Source organism: Babylonia areolata, chromosome 6 (genome assembly GCF_041734735.1).
Source record: "Babylonia areolata isolate BAREFJ2019XMU chromosome 6, ASM4173473v1, whole genome shotgun sequence".
Classification (NCBI taxonomy): Eukaryota; Metazoa; Mollusca; class Gastropoda; order Neogastropoda; family Buccinidae; genus Babylonia; species Babylonia areolata.
The window spans coordinates 13343757-13361256 of record NC_134881.1 but is presented as its reverse complement, the minus strand read 5'-3'; the positions used below and the strand labels follow the sequence as shown (position 1 = coordinate 13361256).

Genomic DNA, 17500 nt, shown 5'->3' with positions numbered 1-17500 from the left:
AATTATTCATTATGATTAGTGTCATATTAACACAAAAATGAACACTGTGACTGTGCAAATCACGAGGTTTAAATTAAACTGATGTCGGGACTGAAGGTTAGTATGCCATGAAGCCAAACCATACCAGACACTGTCAGCAGAAACGTTTTGTGACCTACGCAATGGGTTATGCCTGACAGTGACACTAACAGTTTTTAATACACACATGTAGCAATGAACCTGTACACGGTTCGAGCTGCAAGTTTGTGCTTTTGTGGAACATTCTGCTGGCAAACCACTCGGCCTGCCACTATACGACAATCTTTGAAAGAGAGAAGTCAGATTTTTATCTACCTGGATGATGATGAAATCCTCGGTCTTCTTTCATTTGTGGGCCTTGAAATCAGCATCAAGATTCCATGACTGTTTCTCAGTTCATTCCAACGAGCACCGTCGCCATTACTATTATTGTTTACCGTCTGCCATGACAGTTCGGTTTCTCGCCAAAGAGGGGGACAGGATATCCGGTTTGATCAAAAACGAAAAACGATATCTGTGCGGGATGTTTTTTCTTCAAGAATCGCTCTTGCGTTTTTCTGTCGCACACGTGTCGGATTTTTGTATTTAACAAAGCTTGTTTTATTTTATTTGATTTAACATTACCTCGCATCTATTGTTTTATTTTTCAAAAAATGTCATTAGTTTGGATTTATGTTCGTAGTCCCCAACGAGCCCAATTCTCGGCACAGCCGCTAAACTCGCAACGTGTCAATCTTGGAGAGAGTTTTGAACTGAAAGAAAACATTCATGTTTCTTTCCACCGAGACGGGCTTGTGACAGTGCTTCAGTTGACGAACACATGGAGAAATCAGTTGGTGTCAAGTTACTCATCTTAATCAAATAGCGGTGACCGCCGCAGTCACACGGCGACCGCACGCACACACACACACACACACACTGGGACACACACACACACCGGCACACACACACACACACACACACACACACACACTGACATACACTGAAACACACACACACACACACACACACACACACACACACACACACACACACACACACACACACTGCAAGCACGCACGCGCGCGCCGCGTCGCGGACTCTGCCAGGCTACTATGCGGCCACCGACGGTGACACACACACACACCGTGGCGGGCACACAGACACTGGCGTGCACTGCACACACACACACACACACACACACACACACACACACACACACACACACACACACACACACACACACACACACACCGCACGCACGCACACACACACACACACACACACACACACACACCGGCCGTGACACTGCACACATTGACACTGGCACACATACACACACACTAACACATTGACACTGGCACACACACACACACACACACACACACACACACACACACACACACACACACCGCACACACACACACACACACACACACACACACACACACCGCACACACACACACACACCGGCCGTAACACACACATTGACACTGGCACACACACACACACACACACACACACACACACACACACACACTGCGGCGACACGCGCGCGTGCACAAGATGAATCAAATATGACTCCTGTTTCATCCTTTGTCACGACTCGGACCCCTGACTTAAGTTACGAGACATGGAAGAAATTAAGTATCGCCATTAGCCAAAAGTATTTTACACCAGAAATGAAACTTAAATAAAAAATAAAGCCGACATACACGAAACTGGTCATAAAAACAGAAACATATAAATGCCTGAACGAGCATACCATCTTGATTGTAATTTAACCATTTTGATAAAAGAATTTCGATTCACCACCTTCAAACACACGTAGTCTTCTCTGCTTTCTTGAAAAAAGAAACCGAAGAAAGTATAACTAAAACAATGGGTAGACGGATAAATCTAGTTAGTAAGAATGAACTGATTTGGGATCTCGTAGTTCTTTCCGGAATGAACCATCATCATCACACCGTTGTTGTTATTTGTGTGTGTTTGTTACTGTTGAAAATCGTCCCAGTTCAGTATACCTTACCGTTGTTTTCAGTGCTGGTTATTGTTACTGTTGTTTGTTTTTGTTGTTAAAGTTGTTCCGTTGTTACAGTCTCAAGATATGAATGGGGGAAGGAAAGGATGTTAAGTTTCCTTTTGATGCGGATAATTATGTGTGCTTGATGAAAACAATTATATCTATTCAGGATCAATGCCGTTAACGGCATTATTGTTGGTCCTGTCCGTCGGTCGTATTTGTATTTCTTTTTTTTTCACAACAGATTTATCTGTGTGAAATTCTGGTTGTCCAGGGAGAGCGCGTCGCAACACTACAGCGCCATCCCGGTCCCACCCCCACCCCCACCCCCTCCCTCCGCCTTTTTTTTCTTTTTTTTCCTGCATTCAGTTTTATTTGTCAGTTTTTTTCCTATCGAAGTTGATTTTTCCACAGACTTTTGTCAGGAACAACCCTCTTGTTGCCGTGCCAGTAGGTTCTTTTACGTGCGCTAAGTGCATGCTGCACACGGGACCTCGGTTTAGTCGTCTCATCCGAATGACTACCCTGAGCGTCCAGACCACCACTCAAGGCCTAGTGGAGGGAGAGAAAATATCGACGGACGGCTGAGCGGTGATTCGAACCAGCGCGCTCAGATTCTCTCGCTTCCAAGGCGGACGCGTTAACTCTAGGCCATCACTCCACACTTGGAGTGTCTGCTCTTCCCTAACCACCCTGAAAACAATGCATCGAATCTTTCTTCTGTCTGTGACAAGAAATTGGGTTCTGTGGCTGGTGTTGCACACGCTCACTGCAGTTCCCCGTGGGTAAGACGATTTTGTCCACACCTGTGAACTGAGTTGTGTGAGCGGCGTTTTACGCGTGGGTAGTCTGCCTCCTTCACCCTGTATGCTCCTTGACTGCACTTCGAAACGAAGAACATTTCAAGCCTTTAGACTGAGTTTTTAGATATATAAGGAATAAATGCTGTCACTGACTTTGTCCAGCTGAGGTGTGGAAGAGTGGCAGGTTGTGGTTCTCAGGGTTTACTTCTGTGTAACCTGCACATTTTATTGTTTTACACCTGTGTACAAGAAGATCAGTGGGAAGCACAACTTCAGCAGCAATGGTTTGAATTGTATGTATGCCTTTGTTTTATAAAGAGTGACAATAGGCTTACTGATTTTTTGTATGATATTTCCCGATCTTCTCTAGACCCATGGTCATTTTACAACTCACTCTAAGTGAAGGTTTTTCATTTTCCATCAGTGTTCAAGTCGACTTTTGTCGACGAAGTGGTTTAAGGAAAGGCAGATTAATGATTATCTCCATTCTGTTTTGAAGTGCATCTTGGGTCATGAAGTTTATGAATCATAAATGATAGGATGGTGGGTGTTGTGGTTGATAAAGCGTTGATCATTGGTTGCCAGCAGTACGTGCCGTTGTGTTGGTGTTGTACTGTATGTGCTCTCTCTCTGTCTCTCTCTCTCTGTCTCTCTCTGTGTGCGCGTGTCTGCGCGCGCGCTTGTGCATGCGTGCGTGTTTGCTTAAAAAAACTCACTGAGATGAACAACACTGAGAAAAACACACTGTTTATTTTCATAGTTATCAATCTGAAACGGGAACAAATGCACTTGATAAAGGGACTGATCTGCTGTACACACAAATGGCATACATATCGAATTGATTGCAGAAAATATCTATACACATATATATCTTTTCTCTCTCTGTCTCTGTCTCACTTTGTCACACACCGTGGCACACACACACACACACACACACACACACACACACACACACACACACTGCAATGGTGCACTGCCATCAATAGGATTGTCATCGACCACAATTACTTTCTGTCATCACCATCAACAACGTCATTCTCGTCGATACCAACATGACAAAAACCATTTCACAGGTAATGCATTGAAAGCAAGATATGAATGGTAAAGCACACGCGCGCTCCCCCACACACACATGGCACGCACGCATGCACACACGCACGCACGCACGCACACACACACACACTCTGAATAACATTTAAAAAAAAAAAGAATATGTGAGGTGAGCTAGGTAGAGAGACTGAGAGGAAGAGAGAATTGCCGTGCATTTAATTCGGTAATTATAGATATGAAATAATGGCCAGTAATCATAAGCGGCCGACAATCATGAATGTGAAACAATGTATGTCATCGTTCATTGCATAAACTTGATTTCGTAAGAAAAATACCAGGGACTCTAGCTGTGATTCTTTCTTGTGTGTGTGTGTGTGTGTGTGCGTGTGTGTGCGTGCGTGCGTGCGTGCGTGTGTGTGTGTGTGTGTGTGTGTGTGTGTGTGTGTGTGTGTGTGTGCTTCTAAACATAAATGCGAAGACCCTCTATCAGTAATTTCAAGAGCAAACAGAAAGCCATACGAATAGAGTACAGCATGGCCAAATCAATTTAGAGAGCTCTAAAATACGCACTGCCTCACTTACCACATGGCAGCTGCACGTATACAAATCGATTTGCCAAAGTCCGCTTTCCACATTGTCTTTGGTGTTATTTAGCATGCAAACCTCACAATGTAAGTTTTATCTTGCTCCCACATAGTTGCCACCATTGCATCAACGAAAGACCCGAAATGTATAAATTGTGTCTGTTATGGAGTCTTAATTGCGTCAACTGAACAACACACGTTCAAGCTGCTGTTACTGCTCATCTAAAGGCGATGCACTCAACACGGAGTAAACCATTTGTATGTCCTACACGTTCGGTGTGTGCACACTGGGAGACTTTACATGTATTGTGGAGTGTGTGTTAACGAGGGGGCGGGGAGAGAGAGGAGTGGGGGTAAAGTAGAAAGTGGGGGTGGGGAGGTGAGGTGGAAATGAAGAAGAGTGAGAAAGAGAGGGAAGGGACACTGAGGGGGGAGGGGAGAGAGAGAGAGGGGGGGGGAGGAGGAAAGACATAAAAAAATATGTGAGAGTGTTGGGGAAAAGAGATAGGGCGGTGCCATAGACAGAGCGAGAGAGCTCCAAGGGGGAGTATCCCGGATGTCGGTTGGTGAGCTTTGTTGCTGTGACCATGTTGCGTGGGTGCGCACGCAGCTGTCTCTCCCCCCACCCTCTCCCCCTCTCTATGCGCGCACGCACGCACGCACGCGTGTTTGTTTGTATGGAATGTTTCACATTATTCATAGTACCTGTGTGCTAACTGTTATTAATATATACATGCACGTTTATGTATTGAATGTGAATAACTTGTATCTTTCCTGAACATGTTCCCTCTGATACGCCGTTTATGTTGAAGAAAGTTCTGTTCAGTCCTGTCCTTCCGTCAGTTTCAGGTGAGATAACAAAAGGGACATCAGATTATGTGACAGAGAGATCGATATATAATCACGTACCCTCGTAGGCTAGACTGGGTGACGCTAGATTAGATGAGGTAAAGGTGAAAGCAGAAAAAATAGTGGTTGGCATTATCTTTTGTTTTAGGTGAAGGTTAGATTGGGTCAGGTCAGGGTAGGTTAGGGAAGGGCAGGTGGGCTAGGCTAAGGGTAGCTTACTTTCGTTAGTTAATCAGTGCTGTTCATTGTACACAGTTTCTGCATGTTATCCACTTGTTTCGTAATTCCCGATCAATTATTCAGTTTTAATCTCAATTGGGAGTGGGGGTTGCGAGGGGAAAAACAAGCCGATGATGGAACAGTGGGGTGTGGGGTAAAGAAGGCATTGTTCACATTACAAATAAAAGGAATTACAAGAAGTTTCCCTCTGCAGCACTGTGCATGACTTTTAACAAGTCATGTTACAGATTGCCGGGAATCGTGTTATAAATTCTGTCTGTAAGACCGGCTTCCGCCCCCTCCCCCACTTCATCCCAATTTTATAATTTTATGTGTGTGTGCTTAAGTGAGTGAATGCGTACGCTTCTTAATAACTTTGTAGTGAATTGACATCAACAGTCGACATGTGAGAAGAACAGTAAAGTATTTAGCTCTTTGAAACCGACGGCCGATATGGTTTCATGCTGTCTGACCGTTACAGCAGCGTCAGTGTGGTATTATACATTGGATTTTAAGCCTCTTGGTATATAGAGACCCTTCATACTTGAAACATAACCGCCGCTTTTGCAAACGGCCATTGGTTTGTTGTTTCTTGTGGCTGATTGGACAACTAGGCTGTTGTTATCATGTCCCGGACAACCTCAGGATTGCTATACTTATCGTCATTTCACTCCACCATTATCTCTTTTCTTTTCCCCCACCGTTTCTACGCCTCATCCTTTCTCCGCTTTCCCATCTTCTATACACACATCTCATGTCAGTCCTGATCCGTCCTTCTCTCCACTACCGAAACTGCATTATTGTGGAGTTCGTGTAAGATGTAATGTTCTCTTTACTTCCGTGAGAAAATCGCCCAGTGCTGTGTTTACAGAAGTCAAGATGTTTTACCGTACTTGTGAAAAGCATAATCATATAAATCCCGTCCACCCATCCACTCATAAGCACACGAGCGTTTCTGCTTCTGCCCCCCACCCCCCTCCAAACATACAGTCTAAAATGCATGACGTGTCCAAAAAGACTTGCACAGAAAATGCAAAAAGGCAATGGAATTGAAAGCAACGTGTTAAAATGGTTTTCAGGTATCAAACATAAATCAAAAAGGAAAGTTTTGCCGTGCTACAATCAGCGCTCGTTTGCACTTGTGTGCGTGTATTGGCTCTTGTGTGTAAGTGTGAGTTTGAGTGCGTATCTGCGCGCATGCGCGACTGCGTCTGTGTGCGTTCATTTATTGAAAACCTGTCTCTTTGAAAATGTAAAGCGATTTATGCAGCCTTGTCATTTTTCTGTAATTATTTCGCAATGCAAGTGTCATGTGTTTCTGATTGCAAAAAGAGCGTGTGGCAGTTTAACTTACGATTTATCAATAACTATTGTCCACTCACCACAAGGCGATTTAGACAGTATTGTCACCTGTGTCTTGCACAGTTCAATTTGACTTTTATCGAAACATGAGGCTACTGATATGAAAGAATGGGCACGGTTTAGAACTAAGAAGGAAGGAATATCTTTGGTGGGAAACTGTTGGTATATAATAAAAACAACAACAACAATAATCATAATAATAGTAATGATAATAATAATAATGGTATTTGTATAGCACTGAATCTTGTGCAGAGACAAATCAAAGCACTTTCGCACCACAGTTAAATGTGTGTGTGTGTGTGTGTGTGTGTGTGTGTGTGTGTGTGTGTGTGTGTGTGTGTTTAGAGATAAATATTCCCAATGCAGTTAACTGAGTTGCTATAAATATAAAATAGGAACAAGGTCAAACCGGAGTGGTAATTATTAAACATTCTTGCAGTTTTGGTTTTTTTGTTTTGTTTTTTTGTTGTTGTTGCAGCTACACTGGATAGTAGTAGCAGTAATAGAAGTAGCAGTAGCAGTACATGGATAATCATCATCATCATCATCGTCGTGGTCGTCGTCGTCATCAACAACAACAACAGTATTGATTATCAAGTTGATAAAAAAAACAACAACAACAAAAAACACACAAAAAACAACAACAACTAAAAACCAAAAAACCCACCGAACAACAACAACGAAACGAAACAACCACGCTGGTTGTCTCTAATGCTTTAAAAATTGTTGGTAATGGTTGACAACATGAATGTAAATCTGCGTGTCAGTGAAGCTTCAATGGTCATGAATGGCAGAAAAATCACTCAACAATCGCAAAGCAGTTATCGCACTGTAAGTTACACTGACTCTGAGACACACTTCACAAATCGTTATGCTTTACTCGTCGATAGACAGTTTTGAGGTCTTCGAGAATGAATTATCACTTTTCTTATATGAGGAATCAGTGGGGATGAAAATCTGGACGACCTAACATCGATGGTTCCCTGTGGACTGCCGACGCTGTAACTGCGACGGACGAACCCGGGTGTGGCCGTGTATGGGGGAATCTAAATGAGCGGCGTGGGAGTAATGCCACTGAAACGGCGCAGATGATGGGGCAGAAAAAAAAATCTGGACGTGTAGTTCTGTAGCAGTTTATGACAAAATAATTTTGAAAAAAAAATGTTATGACACAATCAGGAAGGACAAGGAACTGTTAATATCTGCTTTACAGTCGTGGCTACAACACGGCCTTATCACATTTGATCTCCGAGAAGAAAAAAAAAAGAAAAAAAAGGGACCATAGAATTAGTCTCAACGTCAGACATCAAAGTCTTCGTCGTCTTCCTCAGAAAAGACGAACATCTGGGGCGGGGTAATTTTGACAGGCGTTTTGCCGGGATCCATCTGAGGTGGTGGTTGGGGCCCCTGGTGTACGTCGTCATCAGAATCGTCACATCCTTCCAAGGCCTGTCGGATGTCCTCCGTGGTGAGCTCCTCGTCACCGCTGTCACTGCCACTGGACCGTGTCACATCGGGGTGCTGCCTGAGGGCGGCCAGTCCTCTGGGGCGTGAAGGCTGTGGTGAGGACCTTGTCCCGTGTGCAGTGGTGTGCATCGTTTCACTGTCCGGGTGGATGGTCACGTGTGAAGACTGTGCAGTGTCTGAGGACAGACATAGCTCTGTCGGCAATGTCTGACGTGGCGGCACTGACTCTTCATCGTCGTCCTCTGACGTGGACTGAAGAGTTCCAGACTGAGTGACGCTGTGAGCTTCGTGCTTCTGGCCAGCACCCGCGGACTGGTCCTTCTTTGGTTCTACACCTTCGTTGGATGATGTGCTTGATTGGTCGGAATAAGTAAGGGACGTCAATATTTGAACTGAGGAAGGTCTGTTTTGTGTTCTTGTTGACGAGTCAGGATCTAGCGGGCCGAAAGACGGTGCGTCTTCTTGCTCCACGTACTCTGCGTGTTGAGTGCTGTCATCGTGTTGGGTGCTGTCAGAGTCTTCTTCTTCTGTTAAAAGCTTATCGCCGAAAGCTGGTGCGCCCGTTACAAGATCCTCGACATCGTTTCTGTCCAATACAACCAGGCTGCTGGAAGGAGATACATTTTCACCCTCCTCAGAACCATCGCCTGACGTCTGCCTGTTTAGTGACAGCCCTTCCAATGTTTCAGAGGACTCAGCATGACTATTCTCAACCGCTGGAGCAATATCGCTCGGTGTTGATATTGATTGCAAAGCAGGCACATCAACGTCCTCGTCATCAGTTTTTGTGGTGTACGATTCATCCAGTTTTACACTCACTTCAGAAGGTTCGTAGGTGACCTCTGTTCTGGATCCAATATTTTCATAATCACCCTCATCTGATAGCTCGCCCACGCTGCTCTGTTCAAGACTTCTGAATGTATCCACATGGGCGGATGCAGAGGACGGCTTCGTGGCTATGGCCACGTTGACATAATCCCCGTCTTGGTCCACAGCGATGTCTGGAAAGCGAGCACTGTCCGCTGTTTCTCTGTCCTGTGAGGAGTCCGCATCCTCTTCCTGCTGTGGTGGCGCAGCGTGACTGACAATGCCGTGACCCGCGGACTGAAGACTGCCAATCTGCATGGACACTTTCTCGAAGGAACTGTCACTGGTGGAGCTATCCCTTCTCTTCAGATCAGAACTGTTGACGTGCTCGTCAGCTTGAGATAGTGTTTCATCGCTGCCGCTTGCTGGCGTTTCATCAACGACGACATAACTGTTCTCCATGCCGTTCTCGCCGACCTTTCCTTTATCCTCTTCTGTTTCTAAATCGGCATGCGGCTCTTGCTGGGTGGTTTCATCATCGTCATCCGCAGACCGTTGAACATCAATCTCTACAGTCACGTTTTCGGAGGCCTTCGAGTCAGCTTGAAGTTCCTCATCTGCTGATGATGCAGCCTTACTGTTGAGCACCAGGTCTTCTTTGGACACGGGCGGCAGTGCCTGGACGGCCGATGTCCAGATGTCTCCTGCCGACTGAGCTCGCCTTCTAGCGGATTTCTTGACATCAAATTCAAAAGTGGTCAGAGTATCGGCTCGGGCTCTCTGGACTTCACTCAGCCCTCGTTTCTCCTTGACCAGCTGGAGGAAGTCTCTGACAGTCATACCTTCCTGGAACTGGAACTCCGGTTCTGGAATCTCTTGTTGTGACAAGCGCCTCTCTGGACTGAGTGCCTCACCGGCTTTCTTTGAAGCACCGGAAACATCAGAGGATGTGCTCTCAGAGTCCATCTTATCTTTCTTGCTGGTGTCTTTAGCATCATTACCCTCAGAGTCAGAATCACCAGAGAACGCAGCGTTGTCATGACCTTCATCTCGTCGCACCTGTCCATTGACTTTGGGTTTTCTGTCTTTCTTCTTGCCTCTTGCACCGTCTGCCCTGTTTTCATCTACGTTTTCATAAGCCACATCAGAGCCACCTTCATCGTCCTTTTTGAACAGGTACGCCTTCTGCTGCCGAAATCGCTTCTCTACCTCGTCTTCGTCAGCATCCTGGGAGTCGTACTGGAAGGCGGTGTTGATGTAGCACACCTTGGCCTCCTCGCCGTTCTCCCCGAAGACAAGGGTGACGGGGCCCGAGGGCTGGGTCTGCTGAAAGAACGTGTCGGCATCCTCGCGGACCAGCGTGTGTGGCTGGGACTGGCGGCGGCTGTAGGCAGGGTTGCTGAATTTGGCGAAGTCCCGGCCCACGATCATGCGCACGGGGTATTTCTTCCGGTAGTACCAGTAGACGATGCCGGCGATGAGGAGGATGAGGACCACGGGCACGGTCACCCCGGCGGCGATGGCGGCGGCGTTCCCGTCCCCGCTGTCCCCGCCTGCCCCCTGTGTGTGTGGAGCTTTCTCCGAGGGCGACACTGCCGTGTAGTTTGGCGAAGTGGATGTCGGGTGGTTTGGCGAAGTGGTGGTTGGGTAGTTTGGTAAAGGGGTCCTCGGGACGTTTGGTGAAGAGGTATTTGGTGAAGAGCTCTTCGTGTTGTTTGGTGAAAGGGTCGTTATGTAGTCTGGCGAAGAGCTCTTCGTGTTGTTTGGTGAAAAGGACGTCGTGTCGTTTAGTGAAAATGACGTTGTGTCGTTTAGTGAAGAGGACATCGTGTAGTTTGGTGGAGGGGTCGTCGTGTAGTTAGACGTCGTGTAGTTTAGTGAAGAGGGCGCCATGCTCTGTCAGAGAAAGGGAGAGAAGTTTAGTTCATTAAATCAGGTTGCGTTTCATGATATCTGTCTGGAGAGATAGAAAGCTGTCACAGAAAGTGAGAGACGCTCAGTCAGTTAAACCAGATTGCCTTTAATCAATCTTGTTCCAGACAGTACGATGGAACATCTTGGGCAATGTCTTCACGACCCTTCAAAGAAAGTCAGACGTCAGATGGCAGACAGTGGGAGAATAACAGACAATGTCTTCATGGGGTATCACAGATAGTAAAACAGTCTGGACAATGTCTTCGTGGTTTATCATACATTTGGAACAGTCTGGACAATGTCTCCATGGTTTACCACACAGTGGGAGAAATCTGGACAATGTCTCCATGGTTTACCACACAGTGGGAGAAATCTGGACAATGTCTCCATGGTTTATCACACGGTGGGAACAGTCTATACAATGTCTCCATGGTTTATCATACAGTGGGAACAGTCTGGACAATGTATCCATGGTTTATCATACAGTGGGAACAGTCTGGACAATGTCTCCATGGTTTACCACACAGTGGGAGAAATCTGGACAATGTCTGGACAATGTATCCATGGTTTATCACATAGTGGGAACAGTCTGTACAATGTCTCCATGGTTTATCACACAGTGGGAACAGTCTATACAATGTCTCCATGGTTTAGCACACAGTGGGAACAGTCTACACAATGTCTCCATGGTTTATCTCACAGTGGGAACAGTCTATACAATGTCTCCATGGTTTATCACACAGTGGGAACAGTCTGGACAATGTCTTCATGGTTTATCACAGAGTGGGAACAGTCAGGACAATGTCTCCATGGTTTGTCACACAGTGGGAACAGTCTGGACAATGTCTCCATGGTTTGTCACACAGTGGGAGCATTCTGGACAATGTCTTCGTGGTTTATTACATGGTAGGAACAGTCTACACAATGTCTCCATGGTTTATCACACAGTGGAAACGCTCTGGACAATGTCTTCGTGGTTTATTACATGGTGGGAACAGTCTATACAATGTCTCCATGGTTTATCACACAGTGGGAACAGTCTGGGCAATGTCTCCATGGTTTATCACACAGTGAGAACAGTCTAGGCAATGTCTTCATGGCTGCTCATGCAATGAGAACAGTCCTAAACAATGTCTCCATGCCTGTGTTATAGACAGTAGGAAAAATGAGGCGATGTCTTCAAATTCTGTCACCAGAATGTGGGACAGCTAAAACCATGCCTTCATGACCTGCCATAGACACTGGCAAAAACACAATATCTTCATGGATATTTTTATCAGGGAAAACAGACATTTTAGGTCCTTACAACCCGTCAAAAAACATGCTAACAAAATGGATAGTGTCTTCGTGATCTGTTAGTACAAACAGTGGGATAATCTATTTGTTTCCCGAGCTGTAAAAGAATTCCGGAGAAAATAAGTGACTTCATGATGACCCAAGTCTAAACAAAATATATTTTTTTAAAAAAGAAGAAAACGAGACATTGTGAAGTTGCAACTCTGTCATGCCACACAGTGGGAAAAGCATTGGTGACATAACTGTGATGTGGCACAGACAAAACGAAATATCATGCAATCACTCATTTGTCAAAAAAGGGCAAATATCATATATGATATTGCAGAAAGAAAACTAGGCCACTGAAGTCGCAACGACCTGCCAAAAGGACTAAAAAAAATAATTTGGTTAAGTATCTGTGGTCTCATTAATTTTACGGTGGTGCTGTCAGGAAGGTGCTGTGTCGAGCTATAATACATCACACACACACACACACACACACACACACACACACACACACACGCACGCACGCACGCACGCACGCACATACAATCATACAGACAGACAGACAGATAGAAATCCATCCATCTTGAGCGAGAGACAAGGCAAAGACGACAAAAAGAGGACAGTGCAGGAAATACCGACAAACATGCAGTGGGGGAAAAAAAAACGATTGAGAAAAATAAACCAAAAAATGACAACGGCTGAAGAAAACAACAACAAAACATACTCCACGAGAGTAGTCCCACTTCAATGGCAACCACGGCAACACAGAATGTTGGAATACTCAGTATACCACAGAAATGCAATCAAACCTTTCGTTGTCTGGGCAGCGTCGTTCGCTACATGGCCCATGATGCGAAGAATGTTGCTGTGGAATGTTATTGACATTCTTATTCAAGTCTTCTCCCCTGTCACACCGACTGAAAGTGATTTCAGTGGTCACAACGTCTGCCTGCCTCTCGATGTTCATTTGTGTGTTTATCTGTCTTCGTCTCTTAGTCTGTCTGGCTCTGTGCCTTCTCAGTCTGTGTCTGTCTCTCACCCTCTCTCTCTCTCTCTCTCTCCATTCTGTCTCTTTCTGTGTGTTTGTGTGGGGCTGGGGGTGCTGGGTTCAGGACGCGAACGCGTGCGCGTGCGCGATCTCGTGTGAGTATATCGGCCCATGCGCATAATAATTATTGTGACTAGTAATAGTAGTAGTAGTAGTAGCAGCAGTAGTAGTAGTAGTAGTTGTTGTTGTTGTTGTCGCAGCAGCAGCAGTACGGTAGTAGTAATAGTAACAGCAACAGTGGCAACAGTGATTGCTTACTGTTGTCGTTGCTCTTCATCTACTGTGACTTTAAGATTGTGCCTTCGAGTGTGTGTGTGTGTGTGTGTGTGTGTGTGTGTGTGTGTCTGTCTCTGTGTCTGCGTCTGTGTCTATGTGTCTGTTTGTCTGTGTATGCAGTTCTCAGTACCTACGATCGGCCAAACCCAAATACAACGACCCCCCACCAAACACAACACAACACAACACCGAAAGAAACTTCCTATAATACAAAGGTCTTGTCAATGCCTCATACAGAGTGGCGAATAAAGATAATGACTAAGAGTTAGCACAACTGATTGCGCCCACGGCTCAGGCCAAAGGCCCATGGTGACACTACAACAACCAGATGCGTACAATAATCCCATTGTACTGTTGTCAGTCACGCTAAATGCAACGATGGGCTGTTGCTCCAATTAAACGTGGGGCGTGGCTTAAAGGGTCAGAATAGGGTCACGGGGTTATCTCTGTTTTGCTGTTCCACTTTCTTCCCGTGTAATTGTTTGTTTTAGTTGTGTATTTGTTTGATTGTTATTTATTATTTAATCTATTTACGTATTTGTTTTATAGTTTACTCATTTATCATTTATTTATGTGTTGTTTTCGGGACAATTTATATTCATTGAATATCTATCGATCGTTTCATTTAACTCACTCAGTACGGCCAGTCCTCTCTTCTCCTCTACACAGACCCCTGGATGTCCAGTGGGTGTCTGAATGACCGACCCAACCTTCAGCTTCCGTCGTCAGAATTGTGGTATTCTTTGTCAACATTCACGTCTTCAGTATAAGAGCCTTCCTCTTGCAATATTTTGATGATGGTAATTGGGGTGAAACGCTGTTAACGTTGTCTTTTTCGCCGTTCGTATGGAGAGAGTTAACTTGGCTCAGCTTGTTTGTTCAAAATTTCCCTTTATAATGTGTGCATACACTTCCCTTCTTACTTTAATCCCTATTTATCGTGGGTTACGGACAACTAAGTAGAATCCTGTCGTGACCGTGGATACCTTTTCCCTAGAGTAAAAAGTATAGTTTTATTTAATAATGTAAATTGTTCTTCGGAATATTAATACAGCGCGCGCGCGCGCGCGCACACACACACACACACACACACACACACACACACACACACACACACACACACACGTACACACAGGTACGCACATGCGCACACACACTTACGCAGACACACACACACACACACACACACACAACTGACACAAATCAGGCAGTTCAAATTGGCTGGTCCCCCCAGCTGCCTACCTGGTACCCTTCCCACAGAGGGTGGGTGTGTGGGTGGGGGGCGAGAAAGATGGTGGCGTGGGTGGCCCGTGGCAGTGGCTGTAATTGGTCCTACTTGTCAAGTCGACTCTGTCAGGCAAGGCCATTGCCAGTTGTTCGCCGAGGCCCCACGTATTATATACAGGTACGTTTTTTTGGGTTTGTGTGTGTGTGTGTGTGTGTGTGTGTGTGTGTGTGTGTGTGTGTGTGTGTGTGTGTGTGTGTGTAGCTGTGTCAGTGTGTGTGTAGCTGTGTCTGTTTGTCTCTGTGTGTCTGTGTCTTCTCTGTCCACCCTGCCCCCCCAACCCCTCTCTCTCTCCTGCCCCACCCAACTCCCTCTTCCTCCTCACTCTTTAAATCCAAACGACGGGCGCAATAGCCGAGTGGTTAAAGCATTGGACTTTCAATCTACGGGTCCCGGGTTCAAATCTCGGTAACGGCGCCTGGTGGGTAAAGGGTGGAGATTTTTCCGATCTCCCAGGTCAACATATGTGCAGACCTGCTTGTGCCTGAACCACCTTCGTGTGTATACGTAAGCAGAAGATCAAGTACGCACGTTAAAGATCCTGTAATCCATGTCAGCGTTCGGTGGGTTATGGAAACAAGAACATACTCAGCATGCACACCCCCGAAAACGGAGTTTGGCTGCCTACATGGAGGGGTAAAAACGGTCATACACGTAAAAACCCACCCGTGTACATGCGAGTGAACGTGGGAGTTGCAGCCCAGGAACGAAGGAGAAGAAGAAGAAGAAGAAGTCCAAACATTCTGTCTCTCTGTCAGTGTCTCTCTGTGTCTCTGTCTGTATATATATTTGTATCTGTATATATATCTGTCTCCATTATTGTTTCATTCTTTAAATATTTCTGGTTGTTTCTTTGCATTCCTCATTGAAGAGAATTTATAAGAAACAGTTTCTTTGTCCGCATGCATTGTTTCAATAGAATCCATTCGAAATAAACGTTTGCATCATGCACTTCCCTCACTGTTTAATAATGACCACTTCTCGGTATATACATCAATTAATTCGAACGTTTAATGCGCCAAACATACATTACTTTCTTTCCTTCGTTTTTCTTTTCCCAAACAATTTATGTTTCTTTCATTCTTTCGTTGATTTATTCGTTTCTTCCTTTCCCTCATTTCGTTTAAAACTCTTCCGTTTCTGTCTTTTTTTGTCTTGTTTATAATCCCTTTATTTCCAATTTCTTTCTTTTCTCTGTTCCTTCCTCAATTTATTAGTTTATTGCTTTATTTATTTAATTATTCGTTCCTTGATTCTTCATTACTTCTTTCTTATTCTTTCTTGACTTCCTTGGATGTGGAACAGCGACTATTAGGCGTTTACTAGGTAACCGCTGAGTTGTCGCTGATACGCTGACGTGTCAGGTCAATGTTCGGCGACAGTTTTGCGGGGGCGACAATGCAGCGGTTAACATTCTCTCTCTCTCTCTCTCTCTCTCTGTTTGTCTCTCTCTGTGTGTGTGTGTGTGTGTGTGTGTGTGTGTGTGTGTGTGTGTGTGTGTGTGTGTGTGTGTGTGTGTGTCTCCCACTCTCTCTCTCTCTGTGTCTGTTTCTCTCTCTCAGTGACTCAGTCTCTCTCTCACACACTCTCTCTCTCACTCACACACACTCTCTCTGTGTCTCTCTCACACCCTCTCTATCTCTCTCACTCTCACTGTCTGTCTCTGTCTGTCTGTCTGTCTGTCTCCGTCTCTCTCTCTCCCTTCGGAATTGTATCGGAAGCACAAAGGGTTGGTAACATAAGACTATTTATTACTGAATTTAGACAACGACTTATTGATTGTTTTACCCAGACTGGCATGCAGCTCTCAATGACCACGGATTCTACTATGTTTATTCATTTTAATTACGAGTTGTCTGTAAGCGCATAACTTTACCAAATTCCAAACATTCATATTAGAAAGGTATTAACAAGATTCAGGGTAGGAATATCACCATTGAATGGCCGCTTCATAAACTTTGATGGGACAACAGATGAGGGCAGTCATAACTGTTCTTTTTGCAAAAAACTGTATCGAATCTGAAACCGACTTTCTTTTGATTTGCCCAAAATATAAAACCCTTAGAGAGATGAATTGATTCCTAATAAATTCTATCGTCAACCGTCATCATTCAGATTTACCCTTCTGATGTCAAACACGAATGAATATCTGACTAAAAGACTAGCAATATTTGTGTATAAAGCACTAGACTTACGACAAAGCTGTATTGACAACATGAAGCGAACATAATAGTATCTGTCATTTTGTGCATTTTTCACCCCATTGTAATGGGCCAGAGGCCTCTACGATCAAACAGTTCTGAATTCTGAATTCTCTCTCTCTCTCTCTCTCTCTCTCTCTCTCCAAATCCTTTCGACTCTGTCCACCTCTCTTTATGTTACTGCCGACAAAAAACAAAAAAAAAAGTGTAAACATACACACAGACACAGACACAGACACAGACACACACACACACACACACACACACACACACACACACACACACACACACACACACACACAACCCCAACAACAACCAAAACAAAACAACCCCC

General features: G+C 44.9%; 2 protein-coding genes across 4 annotated transcripts in view; both read right to left on the bottom strand.

The window, feature by feature from the left end:
- The window catches only part of LOC143282757 (uncharacterized), an 18497-nt gene extending 17773 nt beyond the window's left edge, over positions 1 to 724 (bottom strand). Inside the window, exon 1 of one of the 2 annotated variants that reach the window (XM_076588506.1) lies at positions 334 to 724. In XM_076588506.1, the coding sequence (XP_076444621.1) occupies positions 334 to 367 (34 nt within the window). In that variant the 5' untranslated portion in view covers positions 368 to 724. The remainder of the gene's footprint in view (positions 1 to 333) is intronic. The other variant, XM_076588507.1, reaches the window with a different exon arrangement.
- Positions 725 to 4904: 4180 nt separating this feature from the next.
- The window catches only part of LOC143282753 (uncharacterized), a 14217-nt gene continuing 1621 nt past the window's right edge, over positions 4905 to 17500 (bottom strand). Inside the window, exons 1-3 of one of the 2 annotated variants that reach the window (XM_076588505.1) lie at positions 13811 to 13865; positions 13166 to 13273; positions 4905 to 11057 (exon numbers count right to left, since the gene is read on the bottom strand). In XM_076588505.1, the coding sequence (XP_076444620.1) occupies positions 8187 to 11054 (2868 nt within the window). In that variant the 5' untranslated portion in view covers positions 11055 to 11057; positions 13166 to 13273; positions 13811 to 13865 and the 3' untranslated portion in view covers positions 4905 to 8186. Of the gene's footprint in view, positions 11058 to 13165; positions 13274 to 13810; positions 13866 to 17500 lie in introns of those variants that run through there. The other variant, XM_076588504.1, reaches the window with a different exon arrangement.